General features: G+C 37.9%; 12 protein-coding genes across 12 annotated transcripts; 9 read left to right on the forward strand and 3 right to left on the reverse strand.

Annotated features, from left to right (window-relative positions):
• Positions 1–429: 429 nt before the first annotated feature.
• FDP41_004332 (uncharacterized protein) lies at positions 430–2,040 on the forward strand (the record flags this gene model as incomplete). The annotated part of the gene is made up of 1 exon (XM_044707735.1): positions 430–2,040. One exon carries the CDS (start codon positions 430–432, stop codon positions 2,038–2,040), a length of 1,611 nt encoding a protein of 536 aa, XP_044561146.1.
• A 709-nt stretch (positions 2,041–2,749) lies between these two features.
• On the forward strand, positions 2,750–3,319 carry FDP41_004333 (uncharacterized protein; the record flags this gene model as incomplete). The annotated part of the gene is made up of 1 exon (XM_044707736.1): positions 2,750–3,319. One exon carries the CDS (start codon positions 2,750–2,752, stop codon positions 3,317–3,319), a length of 570 nt encoding a protein of 189 aa, XP_044561147.1.
• A 673-nt stretch (positions 3,320–3,992) lies between these two features.
• Positions 3,993–6,722, reverse strand: FDP41_004334 (uncharacterized protein; the record flags this gene model as incomplete). Its single annotated transcript, XM_044707737.1, has 1 exon — positions 3,993–6,722. The coding sequence occupies one exon, from the start codon at positions 6,720–6,722 to the stop codon at positions 3,993–3,995; it is 2,730 nt and encodes a 909-aa protein (XP_044561148.1).
• Positions 6,723–7,004: 282 nt separating this feature from the next.
• Positions 7,005–9,131, forward strand: FDP41_004335 (uncharacterized protein; the record flags this gene model as incomplete). The annotated part of the gene is made up of 1 exon (XM_044707738.1): positions 7,005–9,131. The coding sequence occupies one exon, from the start codon at positions 7,005–7,007 to the stop codon at positions 9,129–9,131; it is 2,127 nt and encodes a 708-aa protein (XP_044561149.1).
• A 347-nt stretch (positions 9,132–9,478) lies between these two features.
• Positions 9,479–9,691, forward strand: FDP41_004336 (uncharacterized protein; the record flags this gene model as incomplete). Its single annotated transcript, XM_044707739.1, has 1 exon — positions 9,479–9,691. One exon carries the CDS (start codon positions 9,479–9,481, stop codon positions 9,689–9,691), a length of 213 nt encoding a protein of 70 aa, XP_044561150.1.
• A 249-nt stretch (positions 9,692–9,940) lies between these two features.
• On the reverse strand, positions 9,941–12,079 carry FDP41_004337 (uncharacterized protein; the record flags this gene model as incomplete). Its single annotated transcript, XM_044707740.1, has 1 exon — positions 9,941–12,079. The coding sequence occupies one exon, from the start codon at positions 12,077–12,079 to the stop codon at positions 9,941–9,943; it is 2,139 nt and encodes a 712-aa protein (XP_044561151.1).
• A 1,381-nt stretch (positions 12,080–13,460) lies between these two features.
• Positions 13,461–15,377, forward strand: FDP41_004338 (uncharacterized protein; the record flags this gene model as incomplete). Its single annotated transcript, XM_044707741.1, has 1 exon — positions 13,461–15,377. One exon carries the CDS (start codon positions 13,461–13,463, stop codon positions 15,375–15,377), a length of 1,917 nt encoding a protein of 638 aa, XP_044561152.1.
• A 1,991-nt stretch (positions 15,378–17,368) lies between these two features.
• FDP41_004339 (uncharacterized protein) lies at positions 17,369–19,434 on the reverse strand (the record flags this gene model as incomplete). Its single annotated transcript, XM_044707742.1, has 2 exons — positions 17,369–17,763; positions 18,030–19,434. 2 exons carry the CDS (start codon positions 19,432–19,434, stop codon positions 17,369–17,371), a joined length of 1,800 nt encoding a protein of 599 aa, XP_044561153.1.
• Positions 19,435–20,259: 825 nt separating this feature from the next.
• Positions 20,260–21,048, forward strand: FDP41_004340 (uncharacterized protein; the record flags this gene model as incomplete). The annotated part of the gene is made up of 1 exon (XM_044707744.1): positions 20,260–21,048. The coding sequence occupies one exon, from the start codon at positions 20,260–20,262 to the stop codon at positions 21,046–21,048; it is 789 nt and encodes a 262-aa protein (XP_044561154.1).
• A 15-nt stretch (positions 21,049–21,063) lies between these two features.
• Positions 21,064–21,723, forward strand: FDP41_004341 (uncharacterized protein; the record flags this gene model as incomplete). Its single annotated transcript, XM_044707745.1, has 1 exon — positions 21,064–21,723. One exon carries the CDS (start codon positions 21,064–21,066, stop codon positions 21,721–21,723), a length of 660 nt encoding a protein of 219 aa, XP_044561155.1.
• Positions 21,724–21,876: 153 nt separating this feature from the next.
• On the forward strand, positions 21,877–23,549 carry FDP41_004342 (uncharacterized protein; the record flags this gene model as incomplete). The annotated part of the gene is made up of 2 exons (XM_044707746.1): positions 21,877–22,986; positions 23,136–23,549. 2 exons carry the CDS (start codon positions 21,877–21,879, stop codon positions 23,547–23,549), a joined length of 1,524 nt encoding a protein of 507 aa, XP_044561156.1.
• A 480-nt stretch (positions 23,550–24,029) lies between these two features.
• On the forward strand, positions 24,030–25,708 carry FDP41_004343 (uncharacterized protein; the record flags this gene model as incomplete). The annotated part of the gene is made up of 3 exons (XM_044707747.1): positions 24,030–25,333; positions 25,541–25,618; positions 25,672–25,708. The coding sequence occupies 3 exons, from the start codon at positions 24,030–24,032 to the stop codon at positions 25,706–25,708; spliced, it is 1,419 nt and encodes a 472-aa protein (XP_044561157.1).
• Positions 25,709–25,869: the final 161 nt, after the last annotated feature.

The raw sequence follows: 25,869 nt of genomic DNA on the forward strand, positions 1-25,869 counted from the left end.
AACGGAATGTTTGATATGCCTTTAAAGATGGACGATGGACTCACCTTCTTGAATCCACTGTTGGTTTTATTAGCGGCTGCGTTTGGTAAATTGTATTTTGGATTAGTGGAGGGGGGTAGAAGAACCCGATGATGGAGTGTGTTGTAACTTTTCAAACGTTGGAGTGGGTGGTGTGATTTGCTTGTTTAAATTCTTGTATTGTTCTTGAGCGAAATTTGAGGGCATTTTTTTGGTGTTTTTTTTTTGAAAATTGAGATTAATTTGGAAATTAATTTGGAAAAGAAAGGAGAGAACAAGAATGATTCAAGAAATTGAATCAATGTTTACTGGCTTCCTTGGAATAATTTGAAATAATTTTTCTAGAGGATTTATTTTGGAACCAATCACAGCTAATTCCGTTACAATCGCTTTTGTAAAAAATTAAAAAAAATGCAAACAAGTGCACGTTTGAGGCTTTGTGTGGTCGTGCTGTTGATTGTCCTCTCCACTTTGCTCTTCATTCGATTTTTCTTTCAATCATCATGGCCGAGAAAATTTTCAACTCACGAAACTGCCTACTTTGGACCATCCAAGAATCGTTTGGCCTCTCTTTGTGCACAAACACTTTTTTCCGACTCGGAGTTACATTCCCGCGATGTCATGAATACACACAATGACCCCACATATTCACAACAATCAATTTCCAAAAAAAGAAACAAATTTAAATCATGGATTTTTCCAAACGAACCTCCTCCGAAAAATTTTGAACAATTACTTTCATCAAATCCACAACATGAAAAATATTTTGCGAATCGAATTACCTCATGCAGTATTGGACCTAATTTTGGAGTAATTTGTGGATTGACCAATCAATTATTTGAAATTATGACTTGCATGGCTATTTCTAAAAAGTTGGGTGCTACCAAAATGATTCTCTCGAACGTGTGTTCTGATGGAGCTCCTGGACTCTGTAAATATTGTAATACTTTTTCACCACTTTCAGAATTTTTCAATATTGAAAGAATTCAAACACTTGCAATGGAACGTTTTGGATTGACCTTAATTGATTCTACACAAACAAATTTGGAACATTTGAAAATTTCCAAGCCCCTATTTTCAGTCTACAATCGAACATGGGACGAAAAGCCACTCGCTGAGGCAGCAGATACAATTTTCAAAATTGCAATCAATGAGAAGCCAAATTTTTTCACAGATTTTGACATTTTAAATTTTGGATTTGTTTGGGGACGATGGCTTCCAACAAGTGACGAGGAAATTTCACTTTATTTGCATCTCTTTGATTTGTTTGAGCCTAACCAAGCTATTCGACGAGTAATGAATGATTTTATGTGGAGAATCAATTATTTTGATTCCTTTGGAAGACCTTTGATGGTGATTCACAATCAATTTCCAAAAGAAGAATCTGACAGCTACCCAGGATGCCAACGCACACAACACATTCTCACCTCCTCCCAATCCGATTTCTTTCATTTCCTTAAAAATGATTTGAAATTGCATGCTGTGACATCAATAGCTCCTTCTTTAGATAATAATGCTCTGCATCAGATTCATCGAATTCACAAAAAAGAAAATGATAATCATCTTGACAGGAATACATTCAATAATAATGATCAAATTTATGGAATGAACGTTCTATTAATTGGAAGTGGACTTGAAAGCAAGAGTGTGGAATCGCTTCGATTAAGCGATTTGGCGGATGAAAATATTTTCACCTATTCGCAAAGTGATTTAATGCCACTCACTCGCAATCATCAATTTCATAACTCAGTGATGGCCATGTGGATGGCATTTGAAGCCGATTATTTTGTGGCCACGACATGTGAAAGTCAATTCCTGTCACATATCATTCACATTCGACAATTATTAAAGAAACCAGTGTGCACGATGGCAGATATTAGAAAATCCATACATTTAAAAAGATACAATTTAGAGTATTTGAGGCATAATGAGAAGAGTTTGTATTATTTTCCTCATCATGTCAAGGGAAGATTGTTTTTAGTGAATAAGTGTCAAGTACCATTTGTGATCGATACTGGATAAGGATGCTGTACCAAATCTAATCTCACACAAGAGAGGAGTTATTGGCATCACAATTTTGGATGAAAATGATGTTGATGTAGTTTAGATATCAAGTTCTGAATGGAGTGAAGAGCATGCTTTTTCAAGAAAATTTATGGTTCTCTTTACCTATGTGGCAATGTCACAACTTCATATCATGACTTATCACGAAATAAGTTGTCAAGAGACGTTATCGAGAGCGGAACAATGCTCTCCAACAATTCAATTCTCTGAATCCAACGAGAATCCTTGTTCTAAGCTACAAATTAACAAGAATTGATCTTTGGACTCTTTGCAGAATTTTTCAATTCATAACAACAAGTTCAGCATTATGTGAAACTTTATACTCCATTTCGAGTCAAGAATGAAAATGAAACTGGAATTGATCAAGGCGCCTTAACCAATGAATTATTCACTCAATATTTCCATCAATGTTTGAAGAATACAAGATTATTTAAACGCTCAGAAACTCAAAGTGTTGAGAATTACATCTTGTCGGATGATGAGAATATTTCTGAAAAAGAGGAACAAATGTTGGTGATTTGGATTTTTATTGAAAAAGGTCTTGTTGGAATGTGACGAGAAATCTATTTATTTGCCACTCAATGATTTTATTCTCAAGTATCTTATTGAAGATTCAAAGCTTTCCAATGATTCATCTATGGAGGAAAATAAGAGAGAAAGAGAATTAATGATTGCCACCTGTCAACTCAAAAAACCTTTGAGAAATCAGATCTCCATGTGGAAACATTATGTGTCTCAATATGATTCTATGTATTGTGACAACATGTTGGACATGAAAAGGTTGAATTCTACTGAGGAATTGCAATCCATCGAAATGGAACAAGTTTTTACCAATTACTCTCCAAATTCACAAATGGTTGAAGAACGAGAAATGGCCCTCACTTTGGAAAATGTTGATGAATATGTCATTCATTCATTGAGAAAGAGTCTCTTTTCTCCAATTCAAAGAAAAAAGTTGAAATGCATTTCAAAGGGATTTAAATGGTATTCCATTCAACAATTTAGAAATTTGAATTCTTCCACACCATTTGAAAAGGTCAAAAATTTATTGACACAAAATAAGGAATGGTTCATGGAAAGCAAATTGACAGTGATGGAATTGAAATTGTTATTGAATGGTCAGTCTTACATGCATTCCACATTGTTATTGAACGAAATGGACATGTCACGCCTCTCTTCACAAATTAGAGAAAACTTTGAAAAAGTGGTTTGCAATCTCAATGTCCACCAAATTTGAAGCTCTTGTATTTTGAGGTGTTGAATGAGAGAAATTATGACATATTCAGTCAACAATTTTTGAGAATGTTGAAATGGTCTGCAGATTCTACTCAAGATAGTTAAGACAGATTTAATGAAACATTTCGCCAGATCAATAAAAAAACTTTCTCTAAGGGGCGTACAATATCGTTGTAAAGATGGTTGTCAAGATCATAGCAAATGGATTTTATTATTATTATCATTGAAACCATCAACAAAAGTGGGAATTCCAAAATACCACTCTCCAATAAGAGGAAACAAAAAATTCACTTACCTCAAAAGATAGATGGCACTTCATAGAATAATAAGAAATCCATCCCTGGAAGTTGAAAGATGTTGCTGTTTCTAATGATATCATTTTCATGAAATATTCAGTCATGCGCAATAATACTATTTTGAAAGCGATGAGCTGTTGAAGATTGAGAGTAAGTAAGGATTCAATTTTGAAAGAAGTGATTGAAAATTTATGAAGAAAGACGAGAATTCTTGTTTTGATCAGGAGGAGGTCATGTTGATGATGATAGGTATTGCTTCTATTTTTCGAGTGTAACGAGGAATGTGACGTGTGAATTGAGCGCGGTGGATGAAATAATTATTGTAGAAGGAATTGGTGAATGAGCTCGATCAATTGATGTTGGGTGGTGCATAACAACCTAGTGGTCTTGATGGGTGTTCACACTCTCAGAAGAATTGGATGACTGAGGCATTTTATCCTCTTTGTTGCTGTTATTGCCGCCGCTTCTTCTATAGCCTCGTCTGTTACTTCTTTGATAATCATCGTGATGAGATGGTGGTGGATAATTGTAGTAGGTGTCTGAATAGTTGCTACCACTGCTGGTGTTTCTATTACTAAACTTGATATTCAAATGATGTGAGTCAATAGAAATGTCGTGCAATTCGACAAGAACGGTGGTTGCAGAGTCGGTGGAATCCATCTCAATGATTGCCGACTTCTTTTCCTTCAACTTGTGATCAGAGGTTTGTGTCTTCTTGTAGTCAATAAATTTGAAATCAACAATGCGAGACTTTGCCTTCTTGTCACCTCCTGAAGAAGAGTCAATAAATAACTTGTCAATCTCTCTTCTGATCTTGTCCTCAGTTGTGGTTCCAGAAACGTTACTGATATGAAGAACATTTGAAGGAGGACAAATATTCATGACCTTCTTGTAGTTGGCACGGAAGCTCTCGTGGGTGCCTTGTCTTGGAGTGAAACGATGAAGAGGTGAATTTTCATAAGACTTGAAAATGACATCTTTGGATCCGTCTGTCTCCTTGGATTTAGATGATCTTGGCGGAACAATGTCGAAAATACGAAGAGATGGCTCAATGTGTAACTGTTTGCCAAAAAGAGTGCAACCTTGAGTTGAAGGAACCATACCAGAGTTGAAGGAGTTGTAAGGTGGAAAATAAGGAGCACCGAGAAAACGTAACGCATTTGCAACCTCATGAGGGTATTTGAATTGAACAAAGGCCATGAAGGGAGTCTTGTGATCTTTCTTTGACAAACTAATGCTGACCTTGATAACATCACCATAGAGGCCGAATAGAACGAACAAGTGATCACATGTGCATGAAGAGGGAAGATTTTTAACAATCAAAACACAAGTACCAGCTGGAGGTGGCATCAAAGATGGAGGTGGTGTCATGGGCAGCAAAGAAGGAGGAAATTGTTGAGGGATGCCATGATGAGGTTGAGGAATTCCGTGATGAGCAGTAGGATGTGGTGGCAAGACTGGATATGATGAAGATGAGGAACCTGAAGAAGGAGGTAAATATTCATTCGAAGAAGATGATCCATATGGTGGAAGCATCATGCCAAGAGGTCCAGATGAGGATGACCCATTTGCATTGGGTCCTGGAATCATGGGTTGATAATAGCCACCAGAGGAGCTGTAAGACATTGAATTGTATTGTCCGCTGCTACTGTGATGATAGGAGGATGCACTTTTTGATTCTGGATAATGATAGGAGGATGAATCATGTTGTTGCTGTTGTTGTTGATCGTGTGTTGCATAGAAGGATTGGTTTGAAGGAGCATTGTAGCGATCGTGTGGTTTGCCTGAAGTGCTACTGCCACTTGTGGTACCTGATGGTTGGGTGTAATCTCTATTTCTGTCATTGTTTTCCTTGATGACCAATTCGTCACGATACTTTTTGCTGAATTGAATATTCATGCGATACAATTTCAAATCGGGATGCACAAAAACACTCTCCATTTCCCTTAAAGCCTCTGTAGCTTCATTGGGTTGACTAAATTGAATAAGGGCTTGTGTAAGTTCATTCTTGATGAAAATATTAATCTTCTCAATGGTTCCAAACTTGTTGAATAAATTATAAAGAGTGTGGGCATTCATTGGATAGCGATACTCATCGCAATGAGTGAAGGTGATATGAAGGATGGTGGCATTGTTGGTATTGACAACATTTTTGCGAGTTGTGGTCACAGTTAAATCCTCTTCGCTGGCATTAGAGCTTCCCTCTAATTGTTGTTTCTCAGAGAATTTGAGATAGACAGTTTTGCCTCGAATCTTGATCTTTTGGTCCTCAAACTTGCTCAGATATAATTGTGCCTTCTCAATACTCTCAAACTCGACAAAGGCCAAATATCCCTCGCGTTTTCTCTTCTTGGTGTTGCTTCTGTTCGCAGTGGATGCAGGTTGCTTGAAGAGAAAGACCTTTTGGAATTTGCATTCGTTTGGAAAGAGATCAAACTCCAACACTTCAGATTTCTGACAATTCACAGGGAGATTCGAGAAGAGAAGAACTTTGGAAGGAGGAGCAAGTGGTTTTCCATTGTAGGAGGCCATCGCACTACCATTTGCTGTTGTCGATGCTGCTGTGGAGGATGAACCAGTAGGAACGGCCGAAAGAGCAGAGTTGTGAGTACCAGTAGAAACGGGCGTTGTATGATCCTGATTCTGGGCGTTGGGGATGGTGGTGGAGGAGGTTCCTTCGTTATTGGTACCCGAGTGGGAGGATGATGACTCATCCTCGTCCTCATTCAAGCTATGATGAGGTTGCTTGCTCGCACTCTCCATACTCTGGAAATCTTCTTCATCGTCCTCATCTTCCTCGAGCTCGTGATGAGATCTTTTCAAACTATTAACACCACTACCCGAGGTTGAACCAATCATGGCAGAAGAAAAACCGTGATGACTCTCATCGCCAGCCATCAAAGAAGAAATAGGCAAACCAAAATTGGACGGAGTCGTGTTTGTGTTGGTAGAAACACCACCACCAACCAATGCGGACGAGGAAGCAGTAGTGATAGTATTAGGAGAGGTACTTGAAGAGGTATGGATGGGAGGAGTGGTTACTGGAGTGGAGGAAGACGAGGAAGAAGCCAGTTGTTGTTGCTTCTCTTTCATACGTGCTTTGAGCATGATGTTGATGGCGATGATGAAAAATTTTTTCGAAATCGAATTGAAAAAAAAATTTAAATATTATTCTTTGGGTTCAATTTAAAGAAGAAGTGATTGGGTGATAACAAGAAGAACAAACAAACGTTGCATCCAAACAGTTGAATGACTCAATTGTTTCATATTACGCATTGAACGGAGGTTTCATCAACAAGAATAATAACCACAATTAATTATTATTCGTGGAGGAAGGTTGAGGACATCATCATTCCGAAGAGAGCCTTTCTTTGTACAAACCAAACATTCATGTCGTTAAGTGGGAATGATCATCATCGGGAAGTGATTGAAATTGTTGATGCTTCCGATGATGATGATTATGAAGGCAATATAGCAACACAAACATTCACCAACGATAACAACAACCACATTGTCTCTCGTCATGATCAAAATAATTCCAACACCATGATCAACAACAGTCCAACATTGATTGAAGACGATATGGATGATTCAACCGAGGATGAACCATTTGACGAAATAGTATCAACCAATGTCAACATTCATCAAAATGTTTCTTCATCAGAAATGGATACTACTACTCTTATACAGACACACACGAATGAATTTCATGGTATGGACACAACAGATTTGGAGGAACACAAAGTCATTAATGTCGATTCAGATCACGAGGAAAGAATTCAAATCGGTGACAATGTCACTGGCACACAAGGCGACAAAGAGACACCCAAAGAGATACAACAACATTTATCTTCTCATGAAAACAAGAGTCATGAGTCTGAAAAGACCATTTCCCCAGAAGAAATACCTTCAGTTGAGGGAAATCAAGAGATTCAAAATAATCTTCAACTTCTCGAGTCGAGATATCAAAAGGTCATTTGGAAGAAACGAGAATTCTCTCACGATTCGAGAGTTTGTGAAGTCTTGTTGAAGGAAAATGGAGAGAAACGAACTGTTAAAACAATACTCTTACCACCACATGGTAACATGCAAGAATATTTGGACTTGGCAACGAAAATTACGCAGCTTAATCATCCAAACATTATTCCAATGTATCCTCCATTTATACTTGGCAATTTACTTTGCATTGAAATGGACTATATGGAACACGGGAGCTTGGAAGAATGCTTTGAAAGTATTGAAAAACCGCCTTCTGAAAAGATGTTACATTCATTACTTCAACAAGTAGCTAGTGCCTTACAGTACATGAATTCACAGAAGAGCATGTTGCATCGAAATATCATACCGAGTAGCATTTTGGTCAAGTCACTGAAGTACGAGACAGATGAAATTCATGTTTGCCTCTCTGGTTTTGTTTTTGAAAAATCCACACATTACTGGCCTATCGATGAAAGATACGTTTCTCCTGACATTAGAAATTTTGTTAAGGACGAGAAAAACGAATGGCCCTACTCACCAGCATCAGATGTATTTTCATTAGGAGCCACATTATGTTGGACCATGACAGGGCAAGCCATTTTGTCGGATGAACCACAAGAGGTCAAACAGCACTTGAAAAATTTGCAACGCACAAACTACAGTGAAATGTTACATGAGGTTGTGACACAAATGATGCATCCAGATCCAACAAAAAGATTGACATTAGAGGAATTACAAAAATCATTGACCTCTGGTGGTACCTACAACGACGACCAACTCAACCCATCCGTCACAAAGAATTATTCATTTCTAAAATTACTTGCAGTGGAATTTAGCAAACAGAAACGCAACCATTCAGAGGCCACCACTAATAAGCAAGTTCTAACACGACCCATTCGAACTAAAACTGTCGTCAGTAGCGTATCAACTCCTGCCCAAAATGACAATATTTTGAGCCAACCCAGTGAGAGTGCTGGTGGCAATCACTCCAAAATAGCTGAGAAAAGAGTAGGCAGTGACTTTTCATCCGAAGAGGTGATTCAACCACGAAGTGCATCCTTTGTGAAATCACGCAAGTACAGAAAATCCAAAAGTTCGACTTCAAGTAGCTTAGCCGATACGAGTATGAAGCCACCAGCTAGAACGAAATTATTATCTTCTCCCCCTCCTCTTGTTAATAAGACTCCAACTAGCAAAGAGAGTCACAACCAAGTGAGAAATGCATCCTTGCAAGCTTCCTCCTCCACCTTCCCAAGAAAAACCACTGTCTTGCAAGACAAAACGATCGCCTCTTCCTCCTCTCAAATAACACGCAGCGAAACAACAGACAAAACAACATCCTTAGCAGCCTATAGATTAGCAAATCTAGATATAGGACTTATTGATATGATTATGGACCCGAAAATAACAGAGGAACAATTTGAGGCCATTGAAAACGAGTTTTATGAGATATTTCCTCTAACTAAAGTGGAAAAGTTGTCAAAGCTCGTGGATGACATTATTGCAGAAGATATGAAAAGACGAGAGACGAAAAGGTAGTCATTGAAAGATATCTATTGAATGCTTCATCAAGAAGAGTATTATTTGTTAAATTGGGGAGCAGGAGCAGAAAAGTGACAAGAATCTGTGGAATGTGGAAAACGCAAAATTCTTTGAGCCCAAAAAATTTTGTTGTTTGGCCTCTCAGAACGAGCTCAAAAACAATTGGAGCGAGACATGGCCAATCCAACTCGAATTATTTCTCTCAAGTCCACGAAACAACTCATCAAGAAACCTTTGAAAAGAAGCTCTGCTGAATTGGGAGTGAAATTCAGAATGACTGACAAAGCTTTGCGCTAAAGTACTTTAGATGTAGGGAGGTCAATCTTCTATTGGACATAATGATCATGTCAAAACGAATTCATGAAGCCAATAATTGGGAGAAGGCTGTTACCACTGCCTATGTATTTGAGCAAGGAATGGCAGGTTTTAATTGGAGTCATTTATCTTCGGACGAAATTTACCAAAAACGTATGGAAAGTGGTAGAAAGATGTTGGAAGAGGAAGACGATCAAGAGAAGAAGAGTAACAGCAAACGTAAGGCAAAGTCACAAAAGTAATCTATTGTAAAAATAGTAATCAAGAAAGTTACAAATCCATAAATTTTTACTTATTCTGCAAAACGATGATGTTTCTGAATCATTGAGAATGATCGAAAAGTAGTTCTACACTCAAACTCTGAGTGCCAAAAAATATGCAAAAACATAAATCTCTGGAGCAGATACATGACCTCACACCATCATCATCGATGATAAGTCTCTATATCTAAAATCAATCTGTATGTCATTCATAAAGTTATGTCTCCTCATTCACCTAGCTTTATATTTTTTGGCATGAGCAGAAATAGTGGTTTCTTCTTCCTCAGCAAATTCGTCCTCAAAATCATCTGTAAACTCATTTTCATTTCTTCGATCAATTTTGTTCTTTTCCTGAATACTTTGTCTTTTTCCTAGCACAGATCGATGAGTCATGCTGTAATCATCTGCCTCCTCATCCAAATGAACTTTTTCAACAGTGTGATTTTGTGTGTCACTAATGAGTTCATCCTCATCGAAGAGAGACTTGGATACAAGATTGCGGGCAATTTTGGCTCTCAATAAATTAGCAGAAGCTTCTGAAGCACTTCTGTAGACAGCATGACTCTCAACTTGTGAAATATTAGGTTGAGTTCCATACATTAATCCTCCAATATTATAGATAGAGCTCGAAGAGGCATCCACAGCATCCACAGCTCTACCGGCCGTTCTTCGCCTTCTGCCACCACCTTGTCTTCGCTTCTCCTCTTTCTCCTTCTTATTTTCTTCCATCATTTGTACGTATTCTAAATGAAGTTCATTCCATAACTTTTCTCGACTCTCAATTTCAGATTCTTCTGTAATGACTACTTCTTCAATTTCAGAGTCATCTTCAAAATCAGAGAGGGTATCAACCTCCTCTTCAGGTGGATCTTGTTGTTGAGGAGCTTGGTCGTTTTGGTCTGTGGTCTGTAAATTTGTCTCTTGAATAGTGGCCTTTTTGTTTTGATGAGGCTCTTCCTTGTCAAAACCATTTTCAAACTCATCAAATTCTTCTTCTCCTTGAGTTTGTTCAATAGTTTTGTCAATACTCGCATTCGACGATGATGTCAAAACAACATGTGATTGAGAGGAGCTTTGTGGTGGAGGGGTGGAAATTGATTGCACAGGAGGTGACTTGGCCAATTTCTTTGCTTTTTCACGTTCTTGACGAGCAAATTGATCACCCTTTTCAAGTTCAGTTGTGATTAGTTCAATGTCCTTATCTTGCATGAGTTGTTCTGCCTCTTCGACATCCTTATCATTGACATCTGTGAAAAGAGCATCGTTTTGTGTGGTCATGACAGATTCAGTGTCGGCATCTTTGTCTCTACTTTTATCTCGTTCCATTAATTTCATCTTTTCCTTGAGCGATTTGGAAAATGCTGGAGGGTCCAAAACTTCAATCGTTCCTTGGAAGGTACCATTATTAATTTCTTGCTCTCGTTTTTCAAACTCATCAAAAGAGAGTTGAGCAGTCTCTGTCTTGTCAAATTCCATTAAACGTTTGGTGAGCGTGACTGTACAAATTTTTACAACCTTGACAACATCTTGCTTGGAAACATTTTTGAAGCCGTGAATTCGAGCAGCAACAAGAAGAGCAGCGGCACAAATACCTGCAGGTCTTCGTCCTGTTTGAATCCAATTTCTTTTCATGTTTGCAATTAATTTTAGAGTAGTTTGAATGACCCTGTTGATTGCTTCTTGATGCTGATGTTGTGTTTGATTTTCCTTGATCGAGTTTAGTAAGAGTCGATTTGCAAATCGTCGCACATAAAAGAATGGTTCCACAGTTGGCAACTTGAAATTCAGTGCATTCATCAAATCCAAAAAACAATGGCCAATTAAGAAGACGTCCGTTTTCATGGCCTCTGAAAAATCCATTAACATGAATGGTTGCTTGTCCTGTCGTAGCACAAAGTACAAACATGCAGCGGCAACAATTTCTGGATTTCTCGACTTGGTGCAACCTTTCAGTAGGGCCAATTTGTATGTATTGGTCGCTCGATCAATGTAATGATTGGGAATTTTCATCATGAGTGCAATCGTTGCAATTCTTCTTTTTGCTTTTTCAATGGTTTGAAGTCGACTCTCCGTCATGGGTTGATCCATATCTGACGTGGTCGATTGTGGCACGGCAGACGAAAATACTAATTTTCCATTCTCGTCATAGGCAAATTGTGGAACACCTGCCAAAGCAGTTGCTGCACTCGCAGCAGCCCTCTCTGATGAAATGAAATGACCTGCCATTGTGTGATCCTCATTAAATTCAATTCCTTCCTCAAAGGAAAAACTCTCCAATTCCTCTCCGCACTCGCCACAGTAAAGTCCTGAAGTGGCTCCCTGCTCAGGAGTGACATATGCCTGGCAAGTCTGACACCAAATTTCAGGCATGGTTGATAAAAATGTTTGGAATAATTATGCTCGTATGATTATTCTTGTTGTTGTTGCTGTGAATATGATGTATCTTGTTTGTGTGTTCTTGCGAATAATAATGATGATGAGAAAATAATAACTGAAATTTCAAAAAATTTGTTTCCGATGATGGTCTTGATCTTGCAAATTGTTATTGTTTGGTATATAAAAACTCGTAAATATTCTAGCAATTCCAATAATACTGTTATATGATAATGATGATGTTTGTTATTTATGCTCCCAAACAGTTGTTCATTGCAATCCGACAACAACAACAGACACTAAACCGATGATGGCAATTTTTTTTTGAATTTCGTTAAATGCAATCCCGATATTGAATTTGAAAATTGTCGCCGATTGAGAGAATGCAATGACTTTGATTGAGGCTCAAAGATGAATGATTGCATTTCATCACATGTGGCTGTGTGGTTGCCACCAAGAAGGTCATGTCTTGTCTCGAATGAATGAAATAAATCACTAGTTATCCCATGTGCCTACCAATGATGGTCCCAAGTCTGTTGTGAGCTTCGAATGGTACGACTTGTACAATTTTGAGACATCGAAATGATGTAGTGAATTGAATGAGAAACAAAGTGTCTCTCTCTGTTAATGTTGCAGCATTAAACTCTAAAGCATCGATCATTCTATTAAGGTATGTCCTCTTTTAAAAGTTTTAAAACATTAAACCATCTTTCATTGTTTGGTTTTTAAACCATCTCCTATTATATCATATTACTCCTCCTCTACCCTTTCACAAGACTACAACATGATCATCTCACAAGAATAGTATGAGAGCCGCATTACAGAGGCTGTCAACATCTCTGCATGCCGCAGAAAAGCACAACAGAATTTGGAAAAGTCAAAATCATTCCAAGCATCTCATTATGACAAATTCCATCCACTTCCTTTTTGCATTTCCTAGAACGACTGGGAGAATCCTTGGTGTGGTGGTGGATGCGCATTGCAATGGGCAGTCCTCTGAGACCTTTTGGTCATGACATTCCTGCTCGGAGTTTAAAAAACAACATCCCATTATTTTCGAATCCATCACCACTAGTGGTGAATGATTCAAAAAAAATACGCACAGTTCTCATAACACGTTGTGAGTGAATTCAGGTGATTCTTTCAGGATTTGAAAAAGACTCTTGGCTCTCATTGCTGCTATCATCCAATTTTCTGTGGACGCCAGTTATCGGGAGCTCTTCTTGGAACAGTACGGAACCGTTTTTCTAACATTTCTATATTTATTGTTGAATACTTTTGAATCGTCCAATAATAATAATACACTCGCTTTGAATAGGTCATCATGATAGTATCTTCTTCGTTAGTATCAGTTTCATCATCATCACCAAGACTCAAAATGGTGAATCATCATCATACACGGTTCCTCACGATGATGACACTTGTCCTTTCCGTATCGACTATTCTGTTGTTAGGAAGTGTTTTCAGCACTGGGCACACAGTCTCGGCTCAGGAACGTCCTTGCTCCTCTTCAAATATTACATTATTGCATTGGAATGGTACAGATGCCTCGTTTTTGAATGGGGTATATCCAATTTATTTCCCTCAATTACCAACTCTCCAATTTTTAATTGATGTCGACGGTGCTTCTCAACCTTTGCCAAATAATGACCCCACAATCAATGATACATTTAAGGGAACGACCTTTACCATGATGTATCATGTGGTGAAAAATCAAGAGGACAAACATTTTTACAAGACTGTTTACATGATGAACTCGAGATTGGGCTCCAATAATATTCAGAAATTAATGGACTGCAATATCAATGTGACCAAGACGGGCATGCCATATTGTGACCGAGTAATCATGCTTCCAAATACTGTCGTGAATCAAAATTCCAAGAGACAATACTTCTTGTGGAGTGTAATTGCTGGTCGGCAATATGGAGAACAAAATGGTGCGCTCAGTTCCAAAGTGATTCCATATTTATATATTGTGGATGCGACTAATTATGCTCTTCGTCCAAACGTCACCGATGCCATTGCTACTTTCCCAATTATAATTAACAATGTTGACAAGGATCCTGTTTATTCAAGCAAAACTGGTAACTCGATCGGTTTTGAAACTCTCACCTCTGCCAATGCAGTCACATCCGATATTTTCTACAAGCCCATTCTCATGCTTGACATTGTGAACCCAGTTTCAAATCAAAACGAGTTATTGGTATTGCACAAATCTGATGCAAATGCTATTCGTATTTTGAGATTGACCCCATTCCATGAATCATTCGCAGTGACATCGAGTCTTTTATTAGTTCCTTCCATTGTTGGTGACGGACTCAGTGGAACTGTCTATGCCAATAACGTGAAATTCCTCTATAGCACTGCTAGAAAACAAATTCATGTCTACTTTACCTTATTCAGAGAACAACAAGCTGCATTTGAAAAATTCCACAACCTTGCCCACAATACGAACATCCAATTCCCATCACAAGAAAGTGTCAAATTTGTAAATGTTCTCATGACCCTTGACGCATCCTCCCTAGATAGTCTTAAGGTTGTAAAAATCGTTCAACTCTTCACTAGTACTGAGAGAACCATTGATCTCTTCTCGAATGACAAGATGAAGGTTTGGCGTATCAATGACATGACATTATCGGGAAGTAATGATCAATATCTCATTCTTGTGGGTACTACCGTCTTCTCCGAAGAGGGAGAAACTGATAAGAATGCCTTTATTTATTCTGTCCACTTGGACGACTACAAACCATTCCCAACCTCAAAAACCACTGCCGAACAATTCTCTCTTGTCAACATTGATGATGTGCAAATTTCCAATTCTGAGGCCCTTACTGTGAGTGCCAATTTTTATGGTTACAACGACACCATTGCAGTCGGTTCCATTGTTCGAACCAAGAAAGATGGAGCTCCATTCTATGAAGAACCAGAGCTGTCAGGCTATGTGCACTTGTATAGCGTCTCCAATCTTGAGTCACCTCTTGGTTACAAACAAATGAGACCCAATCATGGTGTTGTTCGTACCTTTAAGGTTGAATTGTATCCAACTTCACACGAACAAAATTATGAACATCTCTTCATGGCATGGAACATGAAGGGGGAAGGAGCAGCCATTTCAACCCTCTCCTTCTCGTGTACTCCTAAAATTGTGAGAGAAGGCTGGGAATACATGTTGATTGGAGTTTTTGGAGGAGAATTTGTGCTTTGTGCCTTGATTGGTGCTGCTTACTTTGCATACAAGAAGTTGAGAGCTAAATTCTCAAAGCAACGCGAAGGATCAGACTTTGAACGTATTTAATAATGAAGAAATGGAACATTGTTTTCTTTTTATTCTTGTTGAGCTTTTTTACAATGCTCACAAAAGTATTTACATCATGTTAATTACAAGACTTGATCTTATTTTTGCAATCGGCGGTAGATCACCCATGTTGGTCCATGTTTTTACTTTGGCAAGCTTTGAAATCTCTTTGCGAAGCAGAACCTTCCAAATTTGTAAAGTTGGTCAAGATTAAAAAGATAACCAACTCCATCTTGGAAAAAAGTTTACTCTCATGACAACCCACTCTGAGCTAGAACCTGAAGAAGAGGTGACAGCAACAAGGACGAGTTTTTCCTCCAATCCAATTCCTCCATTTCGGAGAGACTTGTGTCACGGGTGATTCAGGTCCACTAGTTCTAGACCCAATTCTCTTAGGTGTTGTGTTCATTTCACTCCTCAAGAGGTCAACAACTGGCTCACATTTTGGAACATGATTTGGGATTGATGTGGATACCCTTTTCATGTGAGAGTGTCGTTCAACATGTTCATATTTCGAAACACCAACATTAGTGACAAGCATTCAAAATGATAGTTTCTAAGTAATTTTATTATGACTATAATATTCGTTTGATTAAATAACGAGGCGGTTGTGGCCGAGTGGTTAAGGCGATTGACTAGAAATCAATTGGGGAGACCCGCACAGGTTCGAGTCCTGTCAACCGCGAATTTTTTAAACATTGTCATCAACAACATTAAAAATGTTGTACCTATGACTACACATGCATATCTGACAGGTCCTTCCTGCGATTTAACGTCGGATACGACGTCCTATAACACGTTGGCGAACTGTCATAATTAGGAAAATGACAGCCAACAAAATTGATCGAGCAGTTTTTGTATTGTTCCACTCACAAACTCACACATGATGAATTGCATTTTTGAGAGTTTTGGGAAGAAAGATTATGAAACAACGTGAAATCTTTGAATTGACACCAAACGAATTTGATTATTCCAAGAAAGGTGGAGATCATTAAGCAAATCAAACAGTAGTCGAAGAGGATCAAGACGAACAAAAAACGTTGACTGATTGGAGAAAACTGAATACTTTCAGATTTTGCAATGAAAACCGTTGTAAAGATCGTCGATGGGTGATCGTTTCAGCACATTTCACTCAGAATTTACTTTATCACCAAGAAGAGTCAAGGTTGAAAACGGTGTTTTATTGTTATCAACGAAATAAATTCTTCTTTTGAAATTCTTTCTCAGCCATCCAAATCCGGATGATATCGGCTGTGTTCGGTTGTAACTGTCAACAATTTCTGCAGCGAGGACCATCTTGGCTGGATGGCTGTTCGTTGCATCTACAGGTTTGATGGGTCCCTCATTGAGTTAGTCTTCCTTAGATTCTCTCAAAATGTTAGGGCATATTTTTGCTATTGAACCTCGTTTACTTGTCACTCATGGAATCAGTTTCTCCTACTGCAGAACCAATTTAAAAATTTAATGAAGAACCAAGGTTTGACAATTTCCTCATGATGAGTTTTTGTAGTGGTTCCTTTAAATGTATTCAAATCGGTTTACAAATGAAAGATCATTCTTCCATTAAGCACAGAGTAGTTTGTGGTAGAGCCAAGAGTGAATTGTTTGGAGCAAAGACAGAGTGCTCAAAGCAAGAAGAGCCTGCTTAAAAAGGATATGACCTTTCCGTGTTAGAAGTTTCGATCAACGAACCGAAATGGATTTCAACAATGAGAAATATTGGAATTCTTGACAACGAAAAGAAACACTTCCAAGCTTTTCGATATTATGCATCAAAGTTCTTCTCTCTTAGACATCTCTTTTTGGATTTTCTTACGGTGATGGTCACAAAACAAAAGGAAAGAATATGTTTAATATAAAATATGAACTATTTGACAGGTTTTTTAGGTCAAAGTTTTATTTTTTCTTATTTGAATCATGTGAAGCAATAGTAGTGATTCAGTCTTCATTTCATGACATATGTGTGTCAAAGCACATGTGTGCATCTCAAATTATTGTACCTTCTTCTTCTTTTGAATATTGATATCCATTTGGTCAGAAGACAGATGGTGCTTCTCTCTTCCTCTTGTACTGGGCAAATAATTCAAAATTAAATAAATTGGAACAAACGCCAAATGTCCACACCAATACATGGATCTAAAAAATTGAATCGAATGTTCCCAAGACAATAACAAGAAGGGAGGCAACAAGTAAGAGGTGAAACATGCAGTGGCAATAAATGACAACACTTTGTAAATACATGACATGACACGGCTATTCTTCTCTGAAAAGACATGTTCTGGATCATTTAGAAAATAGGGTCTCATCTTTTTGTGAGCCAAACGTCCAATGAGACTCATGGCCAGAGCGTAATGAATCCACACGATGGCATATCCTGCGTAGACTCCTGTTGTTGTTGTTGTTGTTGATGGGATTGATGTGAAAAATTGTGAAATTCATAATGTATTGAATAGGTTGAGTTGAATTGAAAAATTGTGAAATTCATTTTTGAAATTCATAAGGATAAGGTTTGAAAAATAGAGAAATTGATTTTAAGGAAGGAGATTCATTGTTGTGATCGAGATGGATTTGTAATATTAAATAAGGTTAATAAAGGTGTTCATGGATCGGATGATTCATGACACTTGTCAAATTATGTTAAAAAAAACTTACCATGCCAAATGGCACTCACAATAAATGTCACCACCGTTGCTAAAGTACCTGGTCGTTCTCCCACTCGAGTATACACATAATTTCTCAACCATTTTGACACTGAAACATTCCAAGTCGTTGTCACATCACGTAGATTCGAAGCAAGAAAATGATCCAAAAATTTCACTGCCTCTGCGCCTTCAAAACTAAATTCACCATTTTTGTAATCTCTCTGATATCCAAAACCAGCGATGAGTAATGCAGCTTCACTCCAACACCATCCAACAATATATTTAAATTTGATCGAAGTCATGCATGCAAATGAAAATAAAAATTTGTACAAGAGAGAGTTTGGATTAAGAATCTTGGTTGAATGATTCATCAATTCTTTGTGTCCTTCTCTCTCGTAAATGATCGATTCGAATGTTTCTCTTCCAAAATAGGGAGCTGTTTTCAAAACGAGAAACATGTTGAAAATGGCAAGAAGGATCTTTTTAGAAATTAATAAATAAGGAATGGGTGGATTGTTTCTCTCTCTGTTGGTATTCTTCAAATCATCACTTGTATCATCATCATTGTTGTCCTTATTGTTGTTGTGATTCAAATCTTGTCCATAAATAAAATTCAAATAATCACTCATTTCATAAATTGGACCAGATAACACTGGAATACAGAAAAATAAAAAACCAAAATATTCCAAAAGAGATGGCATTCGTTCCAATCGATGGATTCGATGGAATGGATGATGATGAGACATCACTTGTGAAGATTTTTCAGGATTATTTAACAAAATTCCATCATGTAAATTCCAAGCCACAGCCACACACTTCAAAGTAATGAGCATTTGCAGACCTGTAAAATCCAATTTCCATCCTAAATAATCCGTTAACATTCGATGATAGTGACACACCAGCAAGTATCCAAAAGAGAAGACAAATGCCACCATTGGAACCACCATTCGAGTTCGACGTTGCTGTCTCAAATATTGGACCACTCGATCACTCATTCCAACAGTGACATAGAGCCAAATATACACGATGAGAGGTACCACAATTGAATGCAAAGTTTCAACACCAAACGTATAAAACGTGTAAAACAATCCCATCCACATTCCCAAAAAAGCTCGCCACTTTCCAAATCGAGTCATTCTCAACAGAACTGCCATTGGAAAATTCATGACCATCAGAAAGAACATGTACGTTGCTGCCGATTCATCTACTCCCAACATGTTTGAAATGTTTCGAATTAAATCGTGGAGTGGATGAATCAGAGGATGTATCTTCATGATGAAAACAGAAGAATTTGATTCGAGGACTTTGGGCCATTGCATCAAAGATTGTACGAGAACGTTGAAAGGAAGAAGAGCGGTTGTAACATTTCCAACGAACGGATTGTGGATGTTGTTGTTGTTGTTGTTGACTCTCATGATGATGTGAGAGAAGGTTTTGGAAGTGAAATTTTTTTTTGTAATCTTGGGTTCTTGCGAGATGACATTTTCCATTCAAGAGAGATTGAGTGTCACGCAACATGTTCTCAATTGTACAGGAAGATGGTGATGGAATGAACATGTGTGAGTTTGAACAATGAAGGTTTCAAGTGAGGTTGAATATTTCCTTTTTGGACATTTCCAAATTCAACCCTGTTCGAAAAGACGATTTTGAAATTATACTGACATGACTATATTATTACTTAATCGACGACCATCCTCCACTGAACTGTCTGCTTCGCTTTCATCAATGATTTTTCACCTCTTTCGAATTCAAACATTTTCACCTCGCACAATTTCAAAAAAATGTCCAAATGGCGGCAGTCCATTTATTCTCACTGCTACTACTGGTTGAGCCTTTTTCTTTTCGTTTCCTCCATCCAAAGTTACTGATCAGTCCTCCTCCCATTATTCATTCATCTTTGGAAGCCTTCAAAACAATTCTTCTTCTTCTATTACAACAAAGAATTCTTTTTCGACGACGAAAAAAAGTCATATTAATAGTCGAGAAGAGAGACATTTGGAGAAGTTTTTGAAACGAATCAATATGGAAGAACAAATCATTAGGAATTATACGGATGATGATACACTCGTGCTGTATGTTCAGCCCATTGGTTCTCCATCTCTCACAAGGCTTGTAATGGAAATATTATTAATAGTGAATTCATGAATTGTGTAAATATTCAAACTCCGTGTGGGTCGATAGAGGAAGCTCTTCGATTTGCTTCTACAAATACTACTTTTTAAAAGGTGTTTTTAAAATTGATGAATGACAGCAATGGTAATACCATCTACGGGAGAGAACAATGTACTATTGATGTGGATGGATATTTTCAACAAGTGACAATTACATCTCTCTCTGTTAAACAAATGATTACTTTGGATTGCGACTATAAGAAATTGGCGAAACATCTAGGTGTGCAACATTTATCAATTATTGGAGTTAAATTACAAAGAATGAATATTTGGTTGGCATTTCCGACAATTAGCATCTTTGAAGCTTTTGTAGTTGATTTGAATCAAGTACATCTTTCAGACAACGATATGACCTCAATAGATCCACCTTCTCGAACGCTCTCATTTTCACAAAGTTCAATCAAAAATTCAACCATTTCTGTCCAAAATAGGCGTTGGATAAAAATCACTTCTAGTAACATTGCAAATTCAACCATCTCGTCCAAAATTGCCTCTAAAATTTCTCTTTCAAATTGCAGAATTGAGAATTTTCAATTCACAGTAGATGATCGAATACTGGCTCTAAGACAACAGAATATTTATTTTAGTATCATTAATTGTCAAATTATTCATACCATATTTATCATTTATGAATTTAACAATACCATTTTCGACAATGTACAATTTTATGGAAGTAACATTGTTCAACATTTATTTTCCTACGAGACAACTTATTCGAGGGTTTCCGTCATTGACAAGGCAAACATTCGTTTTCATGGTGTCACATTTGTTTCTCTCATTGGATGTACATTTAGCAATTTGGAAGCATTCGATCAATCTAACAAGTATCTCATTAATGTGGAGACAATCTCTGGATAACTTTTGAAGGACGTTATGAGTTACAACAATAGAGTTCCTCTCTTCCATGTACGAGAAGCACAAGGCATTCGTGTCTATGATTCAAATTTTACAAACAATGTCGGTCCATGCATGACTGTGAAATCAAATCTTGACGAGTTTTTAGCTGGTCCAACTTCAACCTTTCAAATGTTTACAACAATTTTTGAGAATAACACATGCCTCTCTGAAGGATGCAAAGGAGGAGCTCTTCAACTGACCTTTTACTTGATTCACCTTCAATCTTCCACATTCAGAAACAATGCTGCTGTCAATGGTGGAGCTGTTTATGTGGAGACCAAGCTGCTCTCTTTGACGTTTGTGAACTTTATTCAAAATTTTGCCAATTCTAAAGGAGGTGCCTTGTACGTGGGTTATGGAACGTTTAATGACGCTCTATTGAGTGTTTCCTTTTCGTGTCTTTGCAATACTGCATTCTTTGCTGGAGGATGTATTTATTTGGAATCAACCTCTCAAGCATCTATTAACTGGAAGGACGTCACATTCGACCATAATGAAGGGTTCTCTTATGGAATGATAGAGCTGAATCGTTGCATTCGATTACCTTCGACGTTTCTGTTCAGTACTCGTCTGGAAATAACTCAACTTTTAGAAACAATCAAAGTCCTGAGCTCTATCTGTATCCGGGACAAGTAATTTCTTTACTGGAAGTATCGGTGTGGAATAATGTATCCGAAAGGGTGAAATTCTTAGAAAAACCCCATACGTTTTCATTTGGAAGAATCTGAAGGTGCAGTTCTAAATTATGAAACAAATGTCAACCATTCACTGTCACTCAAATCTGTGACAATGGCCATTTTTACACCAGATCTGCGACAAGTGTCACCATCGATTTATCTCGACCCTAACACAAAGATTGACACCATCATTCACATTGAAAAATGTCCTCAAGGAAAGATTCTCGCCAAACAAGACATTTTGGATGGAGCATGGATTTGTGTGGATGAACCCTATATTCCCTATGAAACCATTATTGCTGTTGCCTCAATTACTTCCATTGTAGTATTTTCATTATTTCTTCTTGCCATGTATGCATTCATTCGACTCATTAGAAATGTTGTTTCCAAATTGAAACGACTGGAGAGTAAGGAAAAAGCAGAAAAGCTCGTGGAATCTAAATTGTTGGAAAAGAGAGTCGTTTTAATGGGAGACGGAGAAGAAGATATTCCTACTGATATCAGTGCTAGCTGTGAAATGCAACCTCCTTCAAATTTCCACACAGAACAATCACCCTTACTCGCAGTCAATCAAGGTCATAACGAGAGAGATCAGGCATCATCACAAACAACATCAGGTGGCAACTCCACAAAACGAAGTGTCTCTTCCCATCGCCAAAAAACACAAGAATATTCTCAATGGGTAATTCCAATTGATGAGATTGACATTTTGAAACGACTTGCAGATGGAGCGAATGGAACTGTGTATTTGGCAAGTTGGAACGGAACTAAGGTCGCATTAAAATCGCTCAAACAAAGAGACGAATCTATGGATTCTGCAAATGATGATGATGAATTCGAACGAGAAGCCTCTCTACTCGGCAGTATCAGACATCCCAATATTGTACAATTTTTGGTGTCATTCTTGCGGGAAGTAACAAGTATACTTGTTGTGGAATATGTGGAGAGAGGAAGTCTTGATCGATTGATCTACAATTTGAAATTTGGATTTGACAAGTTGACACTCTTTCAAAAAATTGACATTTTATACGGAGTTGCAAAAGGAATGCATTATTTACATACGTTGAAGCCAAAGGGAATTATTCATAGAGATTTGAAACCAGGAAACATTTTGATTGATAACAATCTCACAGCGAAGATTTGTGATTTTGGGCTTAGTAGGGCGTTGACCGATTCAAATTCTGCAACTACAAATATTGGCACGTTGTCCTACATGGCTAATGTAAGTAGTGCCTGTTGTGTGACAATTTATTGCAAAGATTTTAATTCACATGCAATGTTGCTCATTGCTCATGTGTGACCAATCAATTTCCATTTCTGCGTCGAACATTTGGCCATAAACATGTGTGCTCACATCATCCTCACGCACAGGAAATGATTGAAGGAAACTCCAACTATAATCACAAGGTGGATGTCTACAGCTTTGCAATCATCATGTGGGAATTATTCTTTGAGGAAACTCCTTATCTGAACAATTCGAATTGTGAAAAACTTTACAAATTTATCGAGCAACGTCATGACGATACTTCGAGGTTTAACGTTATTGTGAAAGTGTTGAAAGGGGAGAGACCAGTGATACCTTTCCGAAACAATGAAGAAATGAGAGAATGGATTGCCACTTATTTGATGGAGCAAAATTCTCAAACCTCCATGGAGATTTTGTGTGAAGTGACACAAGAATTCATTTCAATCATGACCTCCTGTTGGAATTGCAATTATTTGGAAAGACCTGAATTTAGTGAGGTGTGTTCGAGACTTTCAAAATTATTGGAATGGACAAAATAATCAGAGAGTCTTCATTTTGTAAACCAGCTGGCCTCGATCTCTCACAATAGTTGCCCACCTTCGGGACTAGGAAAAAACAGTTCGCGTTGAATGTTTCTTATCGCGAACATAACGAATCTGAGATTTCAAAAACGCGAACAACCAATTAATTTTTCGCGAATTGGATCCAAATTGCTCCGTTTCGTGCGTGTTCTCTCTTCTTGATCGGTTTCAGGATATGAGGTGCAAGTGTCTGCTGATTCTCTCTTGTACTTCAACTCCGAGTAGTTGTTACAACGCAACTGATCCATTCCCTTTATTTGCCTCTTCTCTTTCTTCATTCAGATAGACACCAATCAATTCCAATTGATGAAATGATAGGATGATCGCAGTCCATTCTCTCCTGAGAACGTTCTCCTCTCACGACACGAGAAGCAAAGCCTTCAGAAGAGGCCGAAATTTTTTCCATTCCCATTCGCTGAATTTTCTCGCGATCAAAAAATGCTGAAAACCGCTGTATCGGGATTTTCTCTTTGCAAAAAATTTCCACACCACAACACCACAGCCTCCGCTTTGTTGTTGCTCAAGCAAAATTCTTCTCATCATCATCATCCAGTGAGATTTTTCTCGACTAAAAATTCCATCACCATGGCTTCATTCCAAAAGATTAAAGTTGCTAATCCAGTCGTTGAATTGGACGGAGATGAAATGACCCGTATTATCTGGGCCTGGATCAAGGAAAAGCTTATCCTTCCATATCTTGATCTTGATATCAAGTATTACGATTTGGGTATCCAAAAGAGAGATGAAACCAATGATAAGATTACTGAAGAAGCTGCTCATGCCATCAAAAAGTACAACGTTGGTATCAAGTGTGCTACCATCACTCCTGATGAACAACGTGTTGAAGAATTCAAATTGAAGAAGATGTGGAAATCACCAAACGGAACCATTCGTAACATTTTGGGTGGTACTGTATTCAGAGAACCAATCGTTATTGAAAACATTCCAAGATTGGTTCCTGGATGGACCAAACCAATCGTCATTGGTCGTCATGCTCACGGTGATCAATACAAGGCAACCGATTTGGTGGTTGGTGAACCAGGTAAGATGGAACTTGTTTTCACTCCAAAGAATGGTGGTGAACAAAAGAGATACACTGTCTTTGATTTTGAGGGTGCTGGTGTTGCTATGGGAATGTACAATACTGATGAATCCATCCGTGATTTTGCTTATTCATGCTTCAATTTGGCTGTCGATAAGAAGTGGCCATTGTACTTGTCCACAAAGAATACCATCTTGAAGGCCTACGATGGTCGTTTCAAGGACATCTTCCAAGAAATTTATGAAAAGGAATTCAAGGCTAAATTCACTGAATTGGGTATTTGGTATGAACATCGTCTTATTGATGACATGGTTGCTCAAACTTTGAAGAGCAATGGTGGTTTCATTTGGGCCTGTAAGAACTATGACGGAGATGTCCAATCCGATATTGTCGCTCAAGGATATGGTTCATTGGGTTTGATGACCTCTGTTTTGATGTGCCCAGATGGTAAGACTGTTGAGTCCGAGGCTGCCCACGGTACTGTCACCAGACACTACAGACAACACCAAAAGGGTGAAGAGACCTCCACCAATCCAGTTGCTTCCATCTTTGCTTGGACTCGTGGTTTGGCTCATCGTGCCAAGTTGGACAACAATGATGCTTTGGCTAAGTTCTGTGAATCTTTGGAGGATGCTACTATTGACACTATCAGAGAAGGAAAGATGACCAAGGATTTGGCTATCTGTATTCACGGAAACAAGTAAGTAATTTTGGTGTTGAATGATGATGTATATATTTGTGATGCTAACAATAACTTTTGTGTGTTGTTACAACACAATTGCATTTCCATTGCTGCATTGGATTGGAATGAATTGGATTTTTCACACTTGTGTGAATATAAATTGTGGAATGCACGTGAAAACTGAACGAAACTGAACCATGATTTTCACACATTCATGATGAACAGTGTCAGCCGTAACCAATATCTCAATACCAAGGAATTCATGGACGCTATTGATGCTTCATTGAAGAAGAAACTCGGATTGTAAGCATTCTCTTTTCTGTTGTGGAATTAAAATTCACACTCTCTATGATTAGATTAAAACCAAATAGTCATAGAGTCTCCAAGCTTTAAATAAATCCTATATCACATTGGAAATTTGAATTACATTTACACAACACCCAAGACATCATCACAACCTTTAATTTATTATAATAGTATTGAAATCTATTTATTTATTATTTATTCGATGATATCAATAAATTTTCAACCAACCTTTTATTGATTTTTAACGC

This window comes from Naegleria fowleri (genome assembly GCF_008403515.1).
Source record: "Naegleria fowleri strain ATCC 30894 chromosome Unknown tig37, whole genome shotgun sequence".
NCBI lineage: Eukaryota > Heterolobosea > Eutetramitea > Acrasida > Naegleriidae > Naegleria > Naegleria fowleri.